The 17,068-nt window shown below is 46.9% G+C and overlaps 1 protein-coding gene across 2 annotated transcripts in view; it reads left to right on the top strand.

The window, feature by feature from the left end:
- Positions 1-12,840, top strand: part of RNASET2 (ribonuclease T2) — a 30,968-nt gene extending 18,128 nt beyond the window's left edge. For both annotated transcript variants that reach the window (XM_075411842.1, XM_075411838.1), the window contains 4 exons: positions 5,890-6,003; positions 9,195-9,240; positions 9,456-9,530; positions 12,342-12,840. In XM_075411842.1, coding sequence (XP_075267957.1) covers positions 5,890-6,003; positions 9,195-9,240; positions 9,456-9,530; positions 12,342-12,545 — 439 coding nt within the window. In that variant the 3' untranslated portion in view covers positions 12,546-12,840. The remainder of the gene's footprint in view (positions 1-5,889; positions 6,004-9,194; positions 9,241-9,455; positions 9,531-12,341) is intronic.
- Positions 12,841-17,068: the final 4,228 nt, after the last annotated feature.

The raw sequence follows: 17,068 nt of genomic DNA, 5'->3' as shown, positions 1-17,068 counted from the left end.
CAGCCCAGGGTACGGTTGGCTTTCTGGGCTGCCAGCGCACATTGCTGGCTCATGCTGAGCTTCTCATCCAGCAATACCCCCAGTAAGATATGTGTTGGATCATCCCATCCACTTCTCTACAGAATTCTCTCTTTCTGCTTACTTTCCTAGCAGCCTGAAGTCAGATCTGGGAATTTATGAAGAGATGGACCTGCTTGGCTCGAGGGAAGGGAGCAGGAGATTTAACCCCTCCTGCCAACAGTCCTGTTTTCCTGCTGCTCTGGGTTTCTCTTTGCTTCTGAATCGTCAGACGCTTGGACCGGAGCGACGTGGGTGGTATTTGGGTTTGCACAGGCTTCAGTTCACTGTGTTGTTTTAAACTGAAAGCAGTGGCTGTTCAAGCTAATTTAATGAGCCATGAGCTGCATGGGCCGAGGCACTGATACGCAGTTGGTTTGCCCAGATCTCCAGTGAATGTGGTGCCAGCAGATGAGGAGCAGAGCACATAGCTCGAGGCAGTAGCAATTAAAGCCTTCTCAGCTCTAAGTGCCCATCAGTTTTCCTTTGGATGGGGTGGCTGTTTCCTTCCTGTGTCACCAGGGAAATGCTTTGATGGGAATGTGCATCTCTCAGTCTTATCCTTGCTCTACAGAAGGCGCTTGTCCTCAGAGTCCTAAACTGTTCCACAAGTGTCTTACAGCAACCTAAGCTTGTAGCTGTCAAAAGTGGCGGTGTCTCTTTTTCTTCCCTCCTTTCCTCTGTTCCTGCACTGTGCCGGGGAGAGCATGGCTGCTGCTGTCTGTGGTAGCACAGGTTTATGCCAGACTGTTCCTGGAAGTAGAATAAGAAAAATGTGTCTTAAATCTAACACCTCCTGTGCCCTGACCACCTCCCTGTTCATAAAAGCAGGTGTGTGCCAGTCCTTATTTTACTGATGGAGACATTCTGCTGGGCAGCAGCTGTGAACAGATACAGTCGAAACCTTTTCCCTTTCAGTTCAAGGCTAACAAATAGCACTTATTTCAATACCTGGAAATAGAATTAAAAATATCATAAAAGCAATACAAAATTCGGGTTATAATCACAATATTAGTTACAGTGTTGACAGAGAAATTCACTCCCTTTCAGTAAGGTGACAAGTGCACTGTGATTGGCAGCTCTAATTGCAGATTTTTTCGCAAGCTTTTAAGCCAGCTGAAAGCCAGTACGATCCCGTTGTACGTCTCCCTTCAGTTAAAATACTGTATTTACTTAAAAATTTTTTTAAAAATAAAAATCTTGATACAGCAGAGATAAGAATCTGAAAGAAAAACTGTCTATTCACAGCTTTCATTGTTATAGACTACAGGTGTCTTAACTGGGTAAAGCGCATGAGCAGTGACAAGCAAAATGGATGTTGAATATCTTAGCATATCATGTCAGGGTTTTTCCAAGACTGCTATAATTGTGTAGCGTGTTTCTTCCTGGCTGTACCTCTAACTGTAGCCCTGGCTTAAAAGGGGAGGTAAGGAATGTTCCTGACGGTTTTAGGATGGCTGCAGGTGCTTCTGTGAAGGTAATTGCACATCTCTGTTCACCTTGTTAACTTACGAGCTGTGACCGTTGCCACCCAAGAGTTTGAACTGGACAGGATAGAATATGCCTTAGTATAGGACAAAGGGTTATATGTGCTTTGTATCTCAAAATTTATTAACCAAAACCATCCCTTTTATAGTAGTTAGTAATTTTTTGGACCAAATAATAATGTCTAGACCAAGAGAATTCCCTGCAGGATCGGTTTATACATACGATACAGAAGAAGTAATCAGTGTTTAGCCTGGGTGTCCCTAATCTGCCACATTTTGTGGGCAGCACTTGCAGCTGTGCTTTACAGACCTGCTTTGTTCCAACCCTAATACTGAGCCAGTCTTTGAGCTGGGTGGTTTCTAGAATCCTTGGACCCACCTGGTGTGCTCCTGACTTTATCACATCTGTGTGACTTTGCACTTGGGGGAACTCTGTCCTTGTTGTAGCAAAATGTCTTTGAGGCTCAGCTTCCTTTCCACACTGCTGCGTTGTGCCAATGTCGTTCCTTTGCATTTCTGCAGGCCCCTAAGACTTCATTTCTTGGACTTTGAGATATGCAAGTGTAGCATTTATTCTTAGCACCACCGTAGAGAAGATGATGGAGAAGGACTAGTTATAGAGTGGACCCCAACTCGTGCTGTAAGCCCCACTCCTGCGTGCCTGCCAAAGTACTGGTGTCCTTCAAGGAGGAGAAGATGTTCAGCCAAGTTTTTGACAGCTAGCGTGTGTGCTCTGTGCTGCTGCCTCGCTGGTGGGTATGAGAGGAGCAGGAGGACGGGTGGCCTGCATGAATACAGGCAGCTGTGCTTTGTGCCCACATGCCACCCAGCTGTGAGCTGAGGCTCAGGCAGAATTACCTTCTCTTACTGTGGTCTAGGTGAAGGATAAGGTGTCTTCGTGAATAACAAGGAGACCTCAGTTCTTTTGATTTCTGAACAAACTGGTTTATGTTATTGCTTGGTACCTGCAGCTCCTTCTTTTCCTGACTGCTTCAGTTTGCATTGAAGTGGGAGAGGTGAAGGAAGTTTCGTATGCAGAATCAGCTCTATCTGCATCAGTAGTTTTTTTTCACACAGCTGTGCTGCAGAAGAAAGTAACACTGTCAAGAGTGTCATCTTAAAGTGTCAGCAGTTGTTTTGTGCTGACTCTAAAGTAGCTCTCCATTCTGGACGCTCACAGGACTGATGATTAAAAACTCTTGGGCTCAGTGTATGCGTGGTTACTGCAGCTGATGACACATGGGCACTGTCTGTGGGTAGCCCAGCATATTTTCACTCGGGACCCCCACAGCCCCTTTGCCCGGGCCCTGTGACCAGTGCAGACTGGACCAAACCACTCCAATAGCAGCTCCGTGTCAGGAACAACGTGCTTCTTGAGCACTGTCAGATCTTGGAGCCTCTATTTCTGCCACCTTTCTGCAAACAGCAGGATGCTTAAATACACATACTACTGACAGCCTGCAAAAGACAGGCACCATACTTCACCATTAGTTTTACAAACATGCACACATATATTCTTTGAAGACAGATTGTCATCCTACATGCAAAGCCTCACCTCCAGCTTACTGCTGTTCCTGTAGCCCTTTGGATTTGTCTGTTGTCTGCTTCTGGTCCAGGCTGACTGCTCAATATCTGTTGATAAATTTACCCCTAATGGAGCTTCCATTTTCTTTAAAACTGTGGTCTGTTTTCTCATCAGGAATTTCAAATCCCTTGTTGGGAAATCTGCTCTTTAGCCCATGTAAAGTGGACTCCTCCAGGCAGTAAACAATTCTCTTGACGTGCAGCCCAGTTGCGTGTTACAGCCAAGATGAGAGCTCTCTCCAAGGCTGAATTTGGGAACGTAGCGTGAAAATCTTTCATCTTCTCCCGTACCTCAGACTTCTTGACACCACAGTTGCTTTATTCATTCTCTGCTCAGAAATAGTGTGAGAATTTCTCTAGGTACAAACAGAACTTCTTTTAAAGTGTTTTCATACCTCAAGAAAAATCTGAAGTTCTTAGGATGAATGGGCAATTCAAAGGCAGGCTTTCAAGTGAATAATGGTTGTCCTTGGGCTTCTCTGCTTTTCCGTGAGGTACTTAGGGCATCATAAGGTCAAGGAATGCCCTGGTAGTGGCAGGAATTTGTGATTAGGTAACTATTTGTGTGCATCTGCTGAATTGATACCTGTTCGATACAAATAGCTTGTGAAAATTTGAAAAGAAAGAAGAAAAAATAAGACACCACCTCCCTGCTCAAATCCGCAGGTGGTCTTATTAAAGATTGTACTGTTTAGTCTTTCAATAGACTTTAGAGCTGATAGAAATGTATTTTGAGCATTGCCCCATTTGTTGTCCGATTTTTCTGCCATAAAAGTGCAAGAATTCCTTTCTTTAGCACTTTGTTCCGTGGTATTTGAAGACTTGATGGTGGAGTAGAAGCAAGACTTGAGAGCGGGCCGATGAAAACACTGCCACTGGCCAAAGTGAAAACTGAGGCAACAATCTTGTCTTAGCAGCTTGTGCAGTTTCACTGTTCCACCCAAAATAAGGGTTAGTCTCTTCAGTTCTGACATTTTTTTAGTGCTTTGAAAGTACATTTAACATAAAAGACTCCATGAAAACTTGTACAAAGTTTAGAAATACTCGTTTAGGTATTTGTTAGAAATAGATACTCGTTAGAGATAAAGTTTAGAATGCTTTAGAAATGCTAGGCAAATTCGTAGCATCCTGACCTCCAAACATCTCTTTGTAATATATTGAGAGACTTTTGTATTGTAAAAGCATGATACATATTGACTTCATAAATTCCTTCATTTAATGATTTCAAAACCGAGCCGATTCAAAGGAGACAGCTAAGAAACCCAAACCCCCAGACAGTTTGGGCTAACGTAATCTAAAGTAATGCCTGAACAGCGCGTTTGGCTTGATAAAGTTTTGTCACACGCTTGTGACAGAACGTTCTCTCATTCAGCTGCAGAATGAATCACAGAATCACAGAATAGTAGGGGTTGGAAGGGACCTCTGTGGGTCATCTAGTCCAACCCTCCTGCCGAAGCAGGGTCACCTACAGTAGGTTGTAGAGGACCTTGTCCAGGCGGGTCTTGAATATCTCCAGAGAAGGAGACTCCACAGCCCCTCCCTGGGCAGCCTGGGCCAGGGCTCCGTCACCCTCAGAGGGAAGAAGTTCTTCCTCGTGTTCAGCTGGAACTTCCTCTGCTTCAGTTTGTGCCCATTGCCCCTTGAAGTGACGGTTGATTCCGCCTCGGTGTTGTATCTTATCTCCTCAGCCTGCAGTGTCCAAACTGAGCAAGACAGCTGCTGGGGGGCGGGGAGGGGGGAAGAGCGTTTTCCCTTTGGTAGGATAACAGGCAGAGGGCTGAATTATGAATGACTTTTGCACAGATTCGTGCACAAAATTTATAGGAAAAGAGAATACTGGTTCTGCATGTCCCAGGTCCACACTAATATGCCAACCATTAGACCGTCCTTTATCTTCTGCAGCTCTTGGATTAATTTGAGAAGTCTCTCTCTTGCAGCTGCCAATGTTAAGGCCAAATCATTTCACAGAATCACAGAATGTTCGGGGCTGGCAGGGCCCTCTGTGGGTCACCCAGCCCAACCCCCTGCCCAAGCAGGGTCACCCAGAGCAGGCTGCACAGCACCGCGTCCAGACGGGTCTTGAATATCTCCAGAGAAGGAGACTCCACAGCCCCTCTGGGCAGCCTGGGCCAGGGCTCTGTCACCCTCAGAGGGAAGAAGTTCTTCCTCCTGTTCAGCTGGAACTTCCTCTGCTTCAGTTTGTGCCCGTTGCCCCTTGTCCTGTCACTGGGCACTACTGAAAAGAGCTTGGCCCCGTCTTCCTGACACCCACCCTTCAGATATTTGTGAGTATATATTAGGTCCCCTCTCAGCCTTCTCTTCTCCAGGCTGAACAAGCCCAGCTCCCTCAGCCTCTCCTCGTAGGAGAGATGCTCCAGTCCCCTCACCATCCTTGTAGCCTTGTATATATTTATATATTTTTAGCACAATTTACTGTCTGAAATAGTTTTTCCATAGTCTGATGTTACAAACTGTAATAGTGAATTTCTTGGGCTTCTTCCTTACTCTCCTGATAGGTCCAAACCTCTTGGTAAATAATTCTACTAAAAACAATACATAGACGTTGCTGTAATTGAAATGGTGGGCGCGATCGTTCGTTCTTGCGTTTGCTTTTTGCACATGCAGTATTTTTTGAGTGCGGTGTCCTACTTCACACATGTAGCCTTTCAGATATTTAACGTAAGGATATTGGCTAGCTTGTGCAGCACATAGTTCTGCAAATAACGTTTTCTAAAACTTAAAATTTGCTTTTCTCCTATAGGAAACATGAGTGGGAGAAACACGGCACTTGTGCAGCCACGCTGGAGGCCCTGAATTCTCAGAAGAAATACTTTGGTAAAGCCTTAGAGCTCTACCAGCAGGTTGATCTTAACGGGTATGTAAATGAACTCGGCAGTCCGCCTCTTATTTCAAACAGTTTCTAAAAGTTTCAAATCTAGCCTAAAAAAAAGTCTCAAATTCTGATGGCAGAGGGGAAATGAGTGTTAGCATAGATTATGTTTAATACTGGAGTTCAGAGGAAGGGTTATCTACTCTGGGAAGCGTGTCCATGGTCTCTGCAGAGTCTGGTTAGCCAGCAGTGTTCTTCACAGCATCCTTTTGGACAACGTGAGCCAGTCAGTTCTGAGAAGCTGTGTCGGCTGTAGTGTGCTACCAAAAGCTTCGGTACCTGTGAACTTCTAAAGCAAGTGATAAAACCCTACAAACTTCTGAGTCACGCTGAGGCCCAAACGCTTGTTTTTTGGAAAAGACGATGCTCTGCTCAGAGCAAAGGACAAGCCTCAGGCGAGATCCTGCAGAGCGTCCTGGGCACAGGCTGAGGGGTAACAGCGAGAGAGGCTGTCCTAAGGAGGGGGTTCAGTGCCTGCAGCCAGCCTCTGCTGGCCTTTCAGACAGCCCCGATGGGACGCTCTTGCTTTGTCCCAGGGGCCAGTTCCTCCTCAGGGTTCCAAAGGGCTGGCCGTTCCAGATACAAAGCCTTGATGGGAATGTTGTGGCTTGTCCGAGCGCTGTGTGTACACGTTCTGGCTGCAGGTGAATGCCCAAAGGCCAGGGTCCACTCCTGGTTGGTGCTTGGTATGGGTGGGAGAATGCTTGACTCAGGTTTGTTGACCGTGAGTTGTCTCTCTGTATAAGGTGACAGTATCTGAGAGAGAAAAGAAGTTCTTTTGCATCTAGAAGCATGGAATCATGGAATGGTTTGAGTTGGAAGGGACCTTAAAGATCTTCTGGTTCCAACCCTCCTGCAGTGATCAGGGACCCCTTCCACCAGCCCAGGGTGCTCAGAGCTCCATCCATCCTGGCCTTGAGCCCTGCCAGGGAGGGGGCAGCCACAGCTTCTCTGGGCAACCTGGGCCAGGGCCTCACCACCCTCATGGGGAAGAATTTCTTCCCGATATCTCATCTAAATCTGCCCTCTTTTAGTTTACAGCCTTTCCCCCTTGTCCTATCACTGCACACCCTTGTGAAAAGGCCCTCTCCATCCTTCCTGTCGGCCCCTCCAGGCACTGGGAGGCTTGTGTTCTGTTAGTGTCTTGTCCAAGCAGTCTGCTAACGAGTCTCATTCACTTGGCATATACACAAGGGAAATAAAGTCTTTCTCCCACCCCTCCTCCTATTTTTGTAGGTGTCTTGTAAAACTTACTGAGATTTTTCTAGACACAATGCTTAAGAGCATGTCATGTGTAGTGTTAAAGTTAATAATGTCTGATAAGTCCGTTGCATAAGTAGCTGTGATGGTGTGACTAAAGCATTTTACAGATGGCACAGTGACCGATTATGTGACTCTGTGTCAGCCTGTGTAACACTGAAAGGAACAGAGACTGAAGCGTGTTGGAATTAATTGCACAGAGCATATTCTCCATTGTAAAAAAGAACAGAATTAAATTAATCTTTACTGAAAAGAATAAAGACTGCTAATGTTCTCACTGAACTTTATTCATACAGGAATAATAAAAAAGAGTGTTAGTGATGAAAAGATTGATTCCAAAAAGGAAATTATTAAAAGAGGACGGCATGCAGGCTTCTGTAAGAAGAGCAAAACATCATCGATTTTATTGGCCCCTCCATACATCCAGTGTCAAATGACTGTGACAAACAGCTAGACCTTGAGTCAACGGGGTTAGATCTCCCCTGTGCAGAACCTGACCTTGGGCGTGTTGAGCATTATCAGCACTCATGGATTACATCCTGCGAGATGCTGGACGTTCCCACTCCTTATGGGAGAAGCTGGGACCTAAAGACTCGGCATCTATGGGGTCCTGAGTCTTGCTGTCAGCTTGGAAGCGTGGACTTCCCTCAGGACTGAATCTAAAGGAAGGGCTGTATAGGCTAGAGGTTCTGGAGAGTTACTTGTTTCTCTTATGTGAACAACCTTCCTCTTCAAAACCATATTCATTAGGAAACGTTTCTGCCCTGACATTGCTGCCGGTCCAGATCCACGCACCGTGTCCCTCTCACAAGCCCACGCTGTGCTAGAACATGAGGGTGCCTTGAGCAGCCTCACAAGTCTGCCCTGGTCCCCTCCCGGGGCCAGAGCGCAGGGGTATGGCTCAACGCAGGGAGCAGGCGGCGATTAAACTGCATGTCCTGCCTGGCACTCCGAGGAGCATTCTGAAGGTCCAGCAAATAGCAGTAGTATTGCCCTTTCTCCTAGCTGTGCCTTACACACAGAATCCCAGAACCCCAGCCTGGCAGGGGCTGGAAAGGACCTCTGGGGATCCCCCAGCCCAGCCCCCTGCCCAAGCAGGGTCACCCAGAGCAGGCTGCACAGCACCGTGGCCAGGTGGATCTTGAATATCTCCAGAGAAGGAGACTCCACAGCCCCTCTGGGCAGCCTGGGCCAGGGCTCCGTCACCCTCAGAGGGAAGAAGTTCTTCCTCCTGTTCAGCTGGAACTTCCTCTGCTTCAGTTTGTGCCCATTGCCCCTTGTCCTGTCGCTGGGCACCACTGGAAAGAGTCTGGCCCCGTCCTCCTGACCCCCACCCTGCAGATATTTAGAGGCATTTCTAAGGTCCCCTCTCAGCCTTCTCTTCTCCAGGCTGAACAAGCCCAGCTCCCTCAGCCTCTCCTTGGAGGAGAGAGGCTCCAGTCCCCTCCTCATCCTCGTAGCCCTCCGCTGGACTCTCTCCAGTAGCTCCTGATCTTTCTTGAACTGGGAAGCCCAGCACTGAACCCAGCACTGCAGATGGGGCCTCCCCAGGGCAGTGTAGAGCGGGAGGAGAACCTCCCTCGACCTGCTGGCCACACTCCTCTTGATGCACCCCAGGATCCCATTGGCCTTCTTGGCAACCAGGGCACACTGCTGTCTCGGGGTTAACCTCTCCCAGGTCCTCAGATTAAGGTGGAGGCGAGGGTTCTTCCTGACCCTGCCAAGTTGGGTGGGAAGTGACCTTTCAGGAAAGGGAAACCTTTCCTAGGCCTGGCAGAGGGTGGCAGACAAGTTTCCCTTGCATGGCATCACTGTGGTGCTGGCCAAGTTCTCACTAAGGTTATCTGTTTATCTAATGATTATGAAGTTACGCCTGCATACAGGAGCCATGGAAAAATGTTTTATCTTTGTTTCAGTTGTCTCCTGAAAGCTGGGATAAAGCCAAGCAGTTCATATTACCAGGTAAGAGGCAAACTTTTATAAAACAAAATCACGTGCGTGTACTTTTTTTCCAGCAGGAGTCAAGTTATTTCTAGAGAATAAGTAATCTTTTCTCAGTTGTGTCGTTCTTGTAGGTTTTTCTTTATCTAAAAGTGTTTGTGAACTTAGCAAGCGTGGGAGCTGTTGGAAGATATGCTAGTGACTTATTAATTTATATAAGCTTTTTAATTTTTTAGATGACTGCTATAAAGCAAGCTCTTACAAGATTTTATGGTGTGACGCCAAAGATCCAGTGTCTTCCTCCAGAAGAGGTAAAAACCCCAAACAAACACACACTCCCCAAACCGCCCCAAACCAACCAACAAACAAAAAGCCAACAACTTTTTCGTTTTTTTTAAAAGGGCACTTTTTATCAGGAAACAAAAGCAAAAATAGAGCGAAACATCTTCAGCGTAGTGCAACTTAGACCTGGGCGTTCCTTGTGTACACAGCGCTTTGCAGATTAGATGTTGCTCCATTCTTGGAACTGAGTTTGTAAAATCATTGCTTACGTGCTGGCACCACCGAGTTCAACTTATGTTACTGTTGCCAAAGCCTTTTCTTAACGCAGAAATGCTGTTAGCAGAGGAAGCATCTGTTCTTTACCTGGTAGCTTTGCTGTTACTGTACCTACCCAGAACGTGGGAGCACTGGGTTTTAAAGATCTGTTTGTCTTAAAAGCTCTGAACCTGCATCTCTTGCCCGAATGCTGTAGCCACCACACTGGAGGTATTGCTGTAGCTGAGTACTTTCCAATCCTCCTGCTCTTTTCAGTGGTGCCCAGTGACAGGACAAGGGGCAATGGGCACAAACTGAAGCAGAGGAAGTTCCAGCTGAACAGGAGGAAGAACTTCTTCCCTCTGAGGGTGACGGAGCACTGGAACAGGCTGCTCAGGGAGGCTGTGGAGTCTCCTTCTCTGGAGATATTCAAGACCCACCTGGACAAGGTCCTCTACAGCCTGCTGTAGGTGACCCTGCTTCGGCAGGAGGGTTGGACTGGGTGACCCACAGAGGTCCCTTCCAACCCCTACTATTCTGTGATTCTGTGATTCTGTGTAAAGCTCAATTGCCATATAGCAAATTACTAGAGCCAACAAGAGTGAGCTGAATGGAGCCAGGGACTGTTGGCCTTGACAACAGCGGTCTTCCCTTCACCGGGCATGGCTCGTGTCTTCTGCATGAAGAAGCTACTCAGTGGGCAGAATCCTTCAGAAACTCAGCAGCTCCGAAGCTTGTCTCTGAGGTTGTGCTCAAAAGCCCGCACCTAAAGAGGGACAGAAAGGCATTTTGAGCTTTGCTGTGGTTCAGGATGACTATAGTCTTTCCTTTTGAGCCAGTGGTGTCTAAAATTTCCATGTGTCTCTGTTTTCTCTGGCCAACGATTGCACCATGAATCACGATGCAGCAGAGGATGTGGTGCACAGAAACAACGTGCTGTAGTGTCAAATACAGGTCATCATATCTGAGCCAAAAATGCCTCTGAAGGCACAAAATAGTATTCAGAACGATTGCACGGTAGGCTGCGTAGCTGTTTCTTTCCTTTTCCAGCTGGGGTAATCTGCTTTTATTCAAAAAGAAAACAAAAAAAACAAACCCACAAGCTAGCTTTCTGTCTTATAAGTGGTTCCTTATTATCTCAGCTTGATAAAAATGGTTTACTACAAAACATTTGGCAGAGTTATTGCCCATACACAGATGACAATTTTATGAAAACTTGCCAAGATGCGGTTGCTGTTGGAGTTTAATAGCTTGTGTGTTGTCAGCTTATTTGCTTTAGTAGCGCTCTGAGGTTTTTATGCTCAGATGTTTCTTCATGTGAAAATGAATTCCAGGTTACAATGTTTTTAAAACGTATTTTCAAGTTGCTTGAAGCAATAGAGGAATAGGAGTTGGATGTGGGTTGCACACTCACCCACCTCTTGCTGTGGAAGAAGTACAGAGCTAACACAAACCCCAGTTTCTAGCTTTGTTCACTGTAGTTCTGCCGTTGCTTTTGGTACAGTTGGGCTACTGCTCAAATTGTGTGGAAGTCATTTACAGCTGGAGTCTCCTGTGCTCAACAGCTGAAGCTAATGGGTAACAGAAAGGAAAAAGTACACCTCAGTTACTGAAAGATAGCACTTTGCAGAGTTCCAGCCCTGTTGGTGCCTGAAGTGCATTAGGGATGTACTTTGATGTTTAAAACATATTACATGCATGCTGTGTTCTGCAGTTTCTTAAAAAAAAAAAAAAAAAAAAAAACAAAAAAAAGCCAACCCTCCCCAACAACAAAAAACCCAAAACCAAAACAAAAAAAAGAAAGCCACAACCAAAAAACCCCCAAAACCAAACCAAAGCAACAAAAAAAACCCCCACCATGGTTACTTTTGTGTTGTACAGGTGTTTTTGTCCTGCTTAGTGGTTTCAAAACCAATTTTCTTCCCCATGCACTTTGTCACTCCTGAGTATCTGGGGGATTTCCATATAATCTTCTTCCCAACATGAAAGGCTTCCATGTTTGCTTACCTCATTCATGCCCAGTGTTTTTCTTCCTAGTCTGTTCTGTAGTCCAGAAATGACATTTCTGCTACTTTTGACAGCTTGCTTCTGTATTCTTCTCAGTAAAAGCTGTTATAAAACCAAGTTTCTGTTCTCCTTTTTGGAGAATTTGCTTTGCCTCGGTTCCCATCCCGCTACAAAAGAGTTGGTGAGAGGTGGCTTTCGGGTCACACATAGCCTTCAAGATTCACAGAGTTCAGCCAGAGCTCATCATTAGGGTGAACGGCATCCACGTACTGTGCGGATTTGGTAAACACTAAGATCATCTGTGTCACAGCATTTCAGAAGGAGACTTACCCGTGAGGCAGATTCCCCAAACTGTTACTGAATTATCCTGTTGGAATGAGTGTCCTTGTCTGCTTGCTCCTTAAGGACAAGTATGTACTGTAACCTGTTCAGAACAGCTGGTACCTGTTTCCTTCACATTTTTCAAGTGGCAAATACACAAATAAGCCCTACTGTGTCCTGTAGATAAGTAAGTATATCTAAAGAATTGATTTATTTTCTTCTCCCCATCAAGCTGATCTCATCCCTCCTGTTTCTAGGGTGAAAAAGCACAAACAATTGGTCAGATTGAATTCTGCTTCACCAAAGAGCTGCAGCTGAGAAACTGCACGGCGCTGGACGGTGAATCCAACGAGACGCCGGCGGACTGGAAGCTTGGAACTGAGGAGCTGTCTGTCTGCAGCGATAGTCTCCCAACCTATTACCCTTCACAGGTCCAAGATCGCAAATGGAGCCAGCTGTGAGAGTTTGAAAGACTTTTAAACAGCAACAAAACCCCAAACCTGAAAACATTATACCTTGGAAAGCAGTCTTAGCAATGTTCTAAAGCCCTGTCCGTATCGCAGGCGTGCTGTGACGATTTCTGCCGTTACAGGAGACTGGTCCACATCGTCATACCAGTTACGCAGGCTGAAGTGTTGATTTGTGGCTCTGGTATTGATGGGTTCAGAATCTGATTTACTGCTTTCCCTGGACTTTTTGGCGTGATGGGCTGGTTTGAATCAATGATTAAAAGAGAACTGTGACTTCTTCGTTTCACTTGCAGTTAAGTCTGCCGCTTCAGCCGCTTTTGGTTTTGGCCGGTGAGTCAGGGCAGTGAAGTCATTCTTTGTTTCGAAAGGATATTTGTCTCTCTGAGATGAGATGACAATTTCTTGAGAAGAAAATACTGTAAACAAAAGAACTTAGCGATCTGTCTGGAGGTCCTTTCCCAGGCATAAATAATACCCACTGCCTGGTGTCAATTTGCTTTCCAGAAGTGCTGAAGAGAGGCCGTGTCCTCTGAGGCATTAACCCTTTCCTCACTCAGAGAGCACGGTGGACCAAAGATGACAGCTTCTGCACAAACTGAGGCACAGGAAGTTCCGTCTGAACATGAGGAAGAACTTCTTCCCTCTGAGGGTGACGGAGCCCTGGCCCAGGCTGCCCAGGGAGGTTGTGGAGTCTCCTTCTCTGGAGATATTCAAGACCTGCCTGGACAAGGTCCTGTGCAGCCTGCTCTGGGTGACCCTGCTTTGGCAGGGGGGTTGGACTAGATGACCCACAGAGGTCCCTTCCAACCCCGACCATTCTGTGATTCTGTGATTCTGTGAAGTGCTTAGTGAATGAAAGAACGTTCACCAGGTTTTGGCACTTCTACCAGAAGGACCCCAGGAAGACTGTATTTGTAGCCTTACCTGTTCTTTGATTGATTGTGCTACAGTAGCTCTGTAAAGTCTTGAAGAACAAACAATCTTTGAACTTCCTTGCTGGCATAGGAAAATGTTAGGCCCTAGAAATATGTTGTTCTTAATGTTTCGTTGTGTTTGAACGCTTAGCATTACCACACGAGTCTGAGTGCCTGCACTTTTCTTTATGAATGAGAGTGTCACATACTTCGTTCCAAGAAACAGCATTTTATAGGTGGAACAGTGAATACTACAGGATTTTCAGTGAAAAGTACGAATCTTAGCACTAGCTCATCTCTATCCCATAATAATTCATGACATGCCACAAAGTTGGAGGGTTCCAAAGGGGACCAAATTTGGATGACATCCTCTACACCGTGTTCTGTTGATGTGTCTCAAATTGTCTTTCAGAGACAGGCAATTATGGCTCAAGGAACCATCAATTATAAGGATGTTACAGTGAAAACATGAAGTGCAGCATTAGGAACGAATTTGTTATGTCTCTTGGGGTTTAGAAACCATTCACATTTACTCTCATTTTTTACTGTCCCTGTTTCTCTTCCACCTTTCATTTAAGGCTCTGTTACCTTGCCATTCCGGAATGCAATGTCAGTTTTTTAGTCCTTTCTTTAGAAACTCAGATGCTTATTTATTTGAACAGCTATGAAATTAGTATGGTCTGCACTCTGTTGTGTCTGTATTTCAGTAGAGCAAGGGCTTCTCTTTTGAAATTCATCTTCCTTCCCACGAGGGCGAATATACTAATATATACTAATACTACATCAGTAAGTATATTAGTAGTATATGGTAATCAGATCTAGTGCTTTTATAGTAGCTATGGCATGTTCAGTGCGTGTTGAACATGACCAGAAGAATCACAGTTCTTCATTCCCCCATGTCTGCCATCTCCTCTTAAGCAAGAAAAAGCAGGGAGACACAACTGAAATGCTTGAAAAGCCTAGAAAGTACTTGGTTTTTGTGTAGTCTTTTTGCAATCACAATATTTTTTTTTTCTTCTAATTACCAAAATTATCTTAGCCTAAAGAAAACAAATACTTGTTGGGAAAAATGCATTTCTCTGCAAAGGAGCAGCCCAAGGCTCATGTACTTTTTCTCACTCTCTCTCCAGCTCTTTCAGATGGCATTTAGATGGTGCATAGGTTTTGGGGGGACCACACAGAGTATAAACAACTTTAAATGAACATTAATTCACAATTCACATCATGAGGTTGGGTTCTTTTAAAGAAGCAAGACTCACCTTGTCCTCAAAATTGTGCTATTTTTTAATGGCTTGGCTTTTTTTGTCCTTTGGTGAAGTCCCTTGTCCTCCTTTCCCATTCGAAGTTCTCAGAGTGCAGTGCCGTGTCCTTGCTTGTTAGGCTGATTGGCAGTGGGAACAGAGGTCGGTAACCACCATCAGACCATCTCACGAACATCTTGCTCAGTGCTTTTCGTCACCAGCTATGAACAGCAGACTCCTGGAAATCTCCCTAGAAATATTGCCCCCTTGGATGCGCAGGTGCGGTATAAAAACCCCACGAAATCCACCGCAGCGTGCTGCGCGGCCAGATGGGCGAGCGCGGGGTTTGCCTGGTTTTCTGCAGTCAATTCCTTGGGTCTCTTCGCAGTTAGAAGAAAAGCTCAGACTTGGAAGCAACGGTAGCATTGGTTCGTGCACAGACGTACTCGTGATGGAAGCTCAGTAGCCTGATTATTTTTTCTAATTGCCGTATAAATGATATAAATGCCAAATAATGCTTAAGGAGATGAAATACAACGAGTTCTCTGCAGTTCAAGTGTAATGCATTGATTTAAGCCAAGCCAACAGCTGCCATAGGCGGTTCCCGAGGAGGTGACACAGCGACAGCCCTCAGCGTGCGGCTCGAAGGCGAAGCTGGCTCTTGCCAAGAGGGCTCAGCGGATGCAGGCAGGAGTCGGGAGCGAGCGGCCTCTGCAGCAGACACGTCATACGGCCTCCGTGCGCTTCCCAGTCTCAGTGCCAACTGCAAGAATTGTGAGGGGGCTGGTAAGTGTCAAAACTTTGAGGAGAAACTAGCGTAATCTGAAATGAGAAGGGGAGAATCACAGAATCACAGAATAGTAGGGGTTGGAAGGGACCTCTGTGGGTCATCTAGTCCAACCCCCCTGCCAAAGCAGGGTCACCTACAGCAGGCTGCACAGGACCTTGTCCAGGCGGGGCTTGAATATCTCCAGAGAAGGAGACTCCACAACCTCCCTGGGCAGCCTGGGCCAGGGCTCCGTCACCCTCAGAGGGAAGAAGTTCTTCCTCCTGTTCAGCTGGAGCTTCCTCTGCTTCAGTTTGTGCCCATTGCCCCTTGTCCTGTCGCTGGACACCACTGGAAAGAGTCTGGCCCCATCCTCCTCACCCCCACCCTGCAGATATTTATGGGCATTTCTAAGGTCCCCTCGCAGCCTTCTCTTCTCCAGGTTGAACAAGCCCAGCTCCCTCAACCTCTCCTCGTAGGGGAGATGCTCCGGTTCCCTCACCATCCTCGTAGCCCTCCGCTGGACTCTCTCCAGTAGCTCTTCATCTTTCTTGAACTGGGGAGCCCAGCACTGGACACAGAGGAAGGGAGGGAGACGGCAAAGCCAGCAGCGTGCTGAACAACCTGTAGCTGAGTGAAAAATGGCTGAGGAGTGTTGAGTCAGGGCTGGCTAAAAGTAACCGCGCAGACTCTGAAGTCCTGTCTGAAGGAACACGGTCTCCCATAACATCCGCCTAGGGAAGCTCTGGAGGTGTGGGCTGGATGAGTGGTCAGTGAGGTGGACAGAGAACTGGCTGAATGGCGGAGCTCAGAGGGTTGTCATCAGCGGCGCTGAGACTGGTTGGAGGCCGGTAACAAGTGGTGTCCCTCAGGGGTCAGTACTGGGCCCAGCCTTGTTTAACTTCTTCTTCAGTGACCTGGATGGAGAGTTAGAATGTACCCTCAGCAAGTTTGCTGATGACACCAAACTGGGAGGAGTGGTGGACACACCGGCCGGCTGTGCTGCCATCCAGTGAGACCTGGATAGGCTGGAAAGTTGGGCAGAGAGGAACCTGATGAGGTTCAACAAGGGCAAATGCAGGGTCGCAGCTGGGGAGGAACAACCCCAGGCACCAGTAGAGGCTGGGGCTGATCTACTGGAGAGCAGCTCTGCGGAGAGGGACGTGGCTGTGCTGAGGACAACAAGTTGACCATGAGCCAGAAGCGTGCACTGGTTGTCAAGAAGGCCAATGGCATCCTGGGGTGCATTAGGAGGAGTGTGGGCAGCAGGTCGAGGGAGGTTCTCCTCCCCCTCTACTCTGCCCTAGTGAGGCCCCATCTGCAGTGCTGTGTCCAGTGCTGGGCTCCCCAGTTCAAGAAAGATGAGGAACTACTGGAGAGAGTCCAGCGGAGGGCTACGAGGATGAGGAGGGGACTGGAGCATCTCCCCTACGAGGAGAGGCTGAGGGAGCTGGGCTTGTTCAGCCTGGAGAAGAGAAGGCTGAGAGGGGACCTTAGAAATGCCTCTAAATATCTGCAGGGTGGGGGTCAGGAGGACGGGGCCAGACTCTTTCCAGTGGTGCCCAGTGACAGGACAAGGGGCAATGGGCACAA

The sequence above is a fragment of the Opisthocomus hoazin genome, chromosome 2 (assembly GCF_030867145.1).
Source record: "Opisthocomus hoazin isolate bOpiHoa1 chromosome 2, bOpiHoa1.hap1, whole genome shotgun sequence".
NCBI lineage: Eukaryota > Metazoa > Chordata > Aves > Opisthocomiformes > Opisthocomidae > Opisthocomus > Opisthocomus hoazin.
The sequence above is the reverse complement of the archived record's forward strand: the minus strand, read 5'-3'. Positions and strand labels throughout refer to the sequence as shown.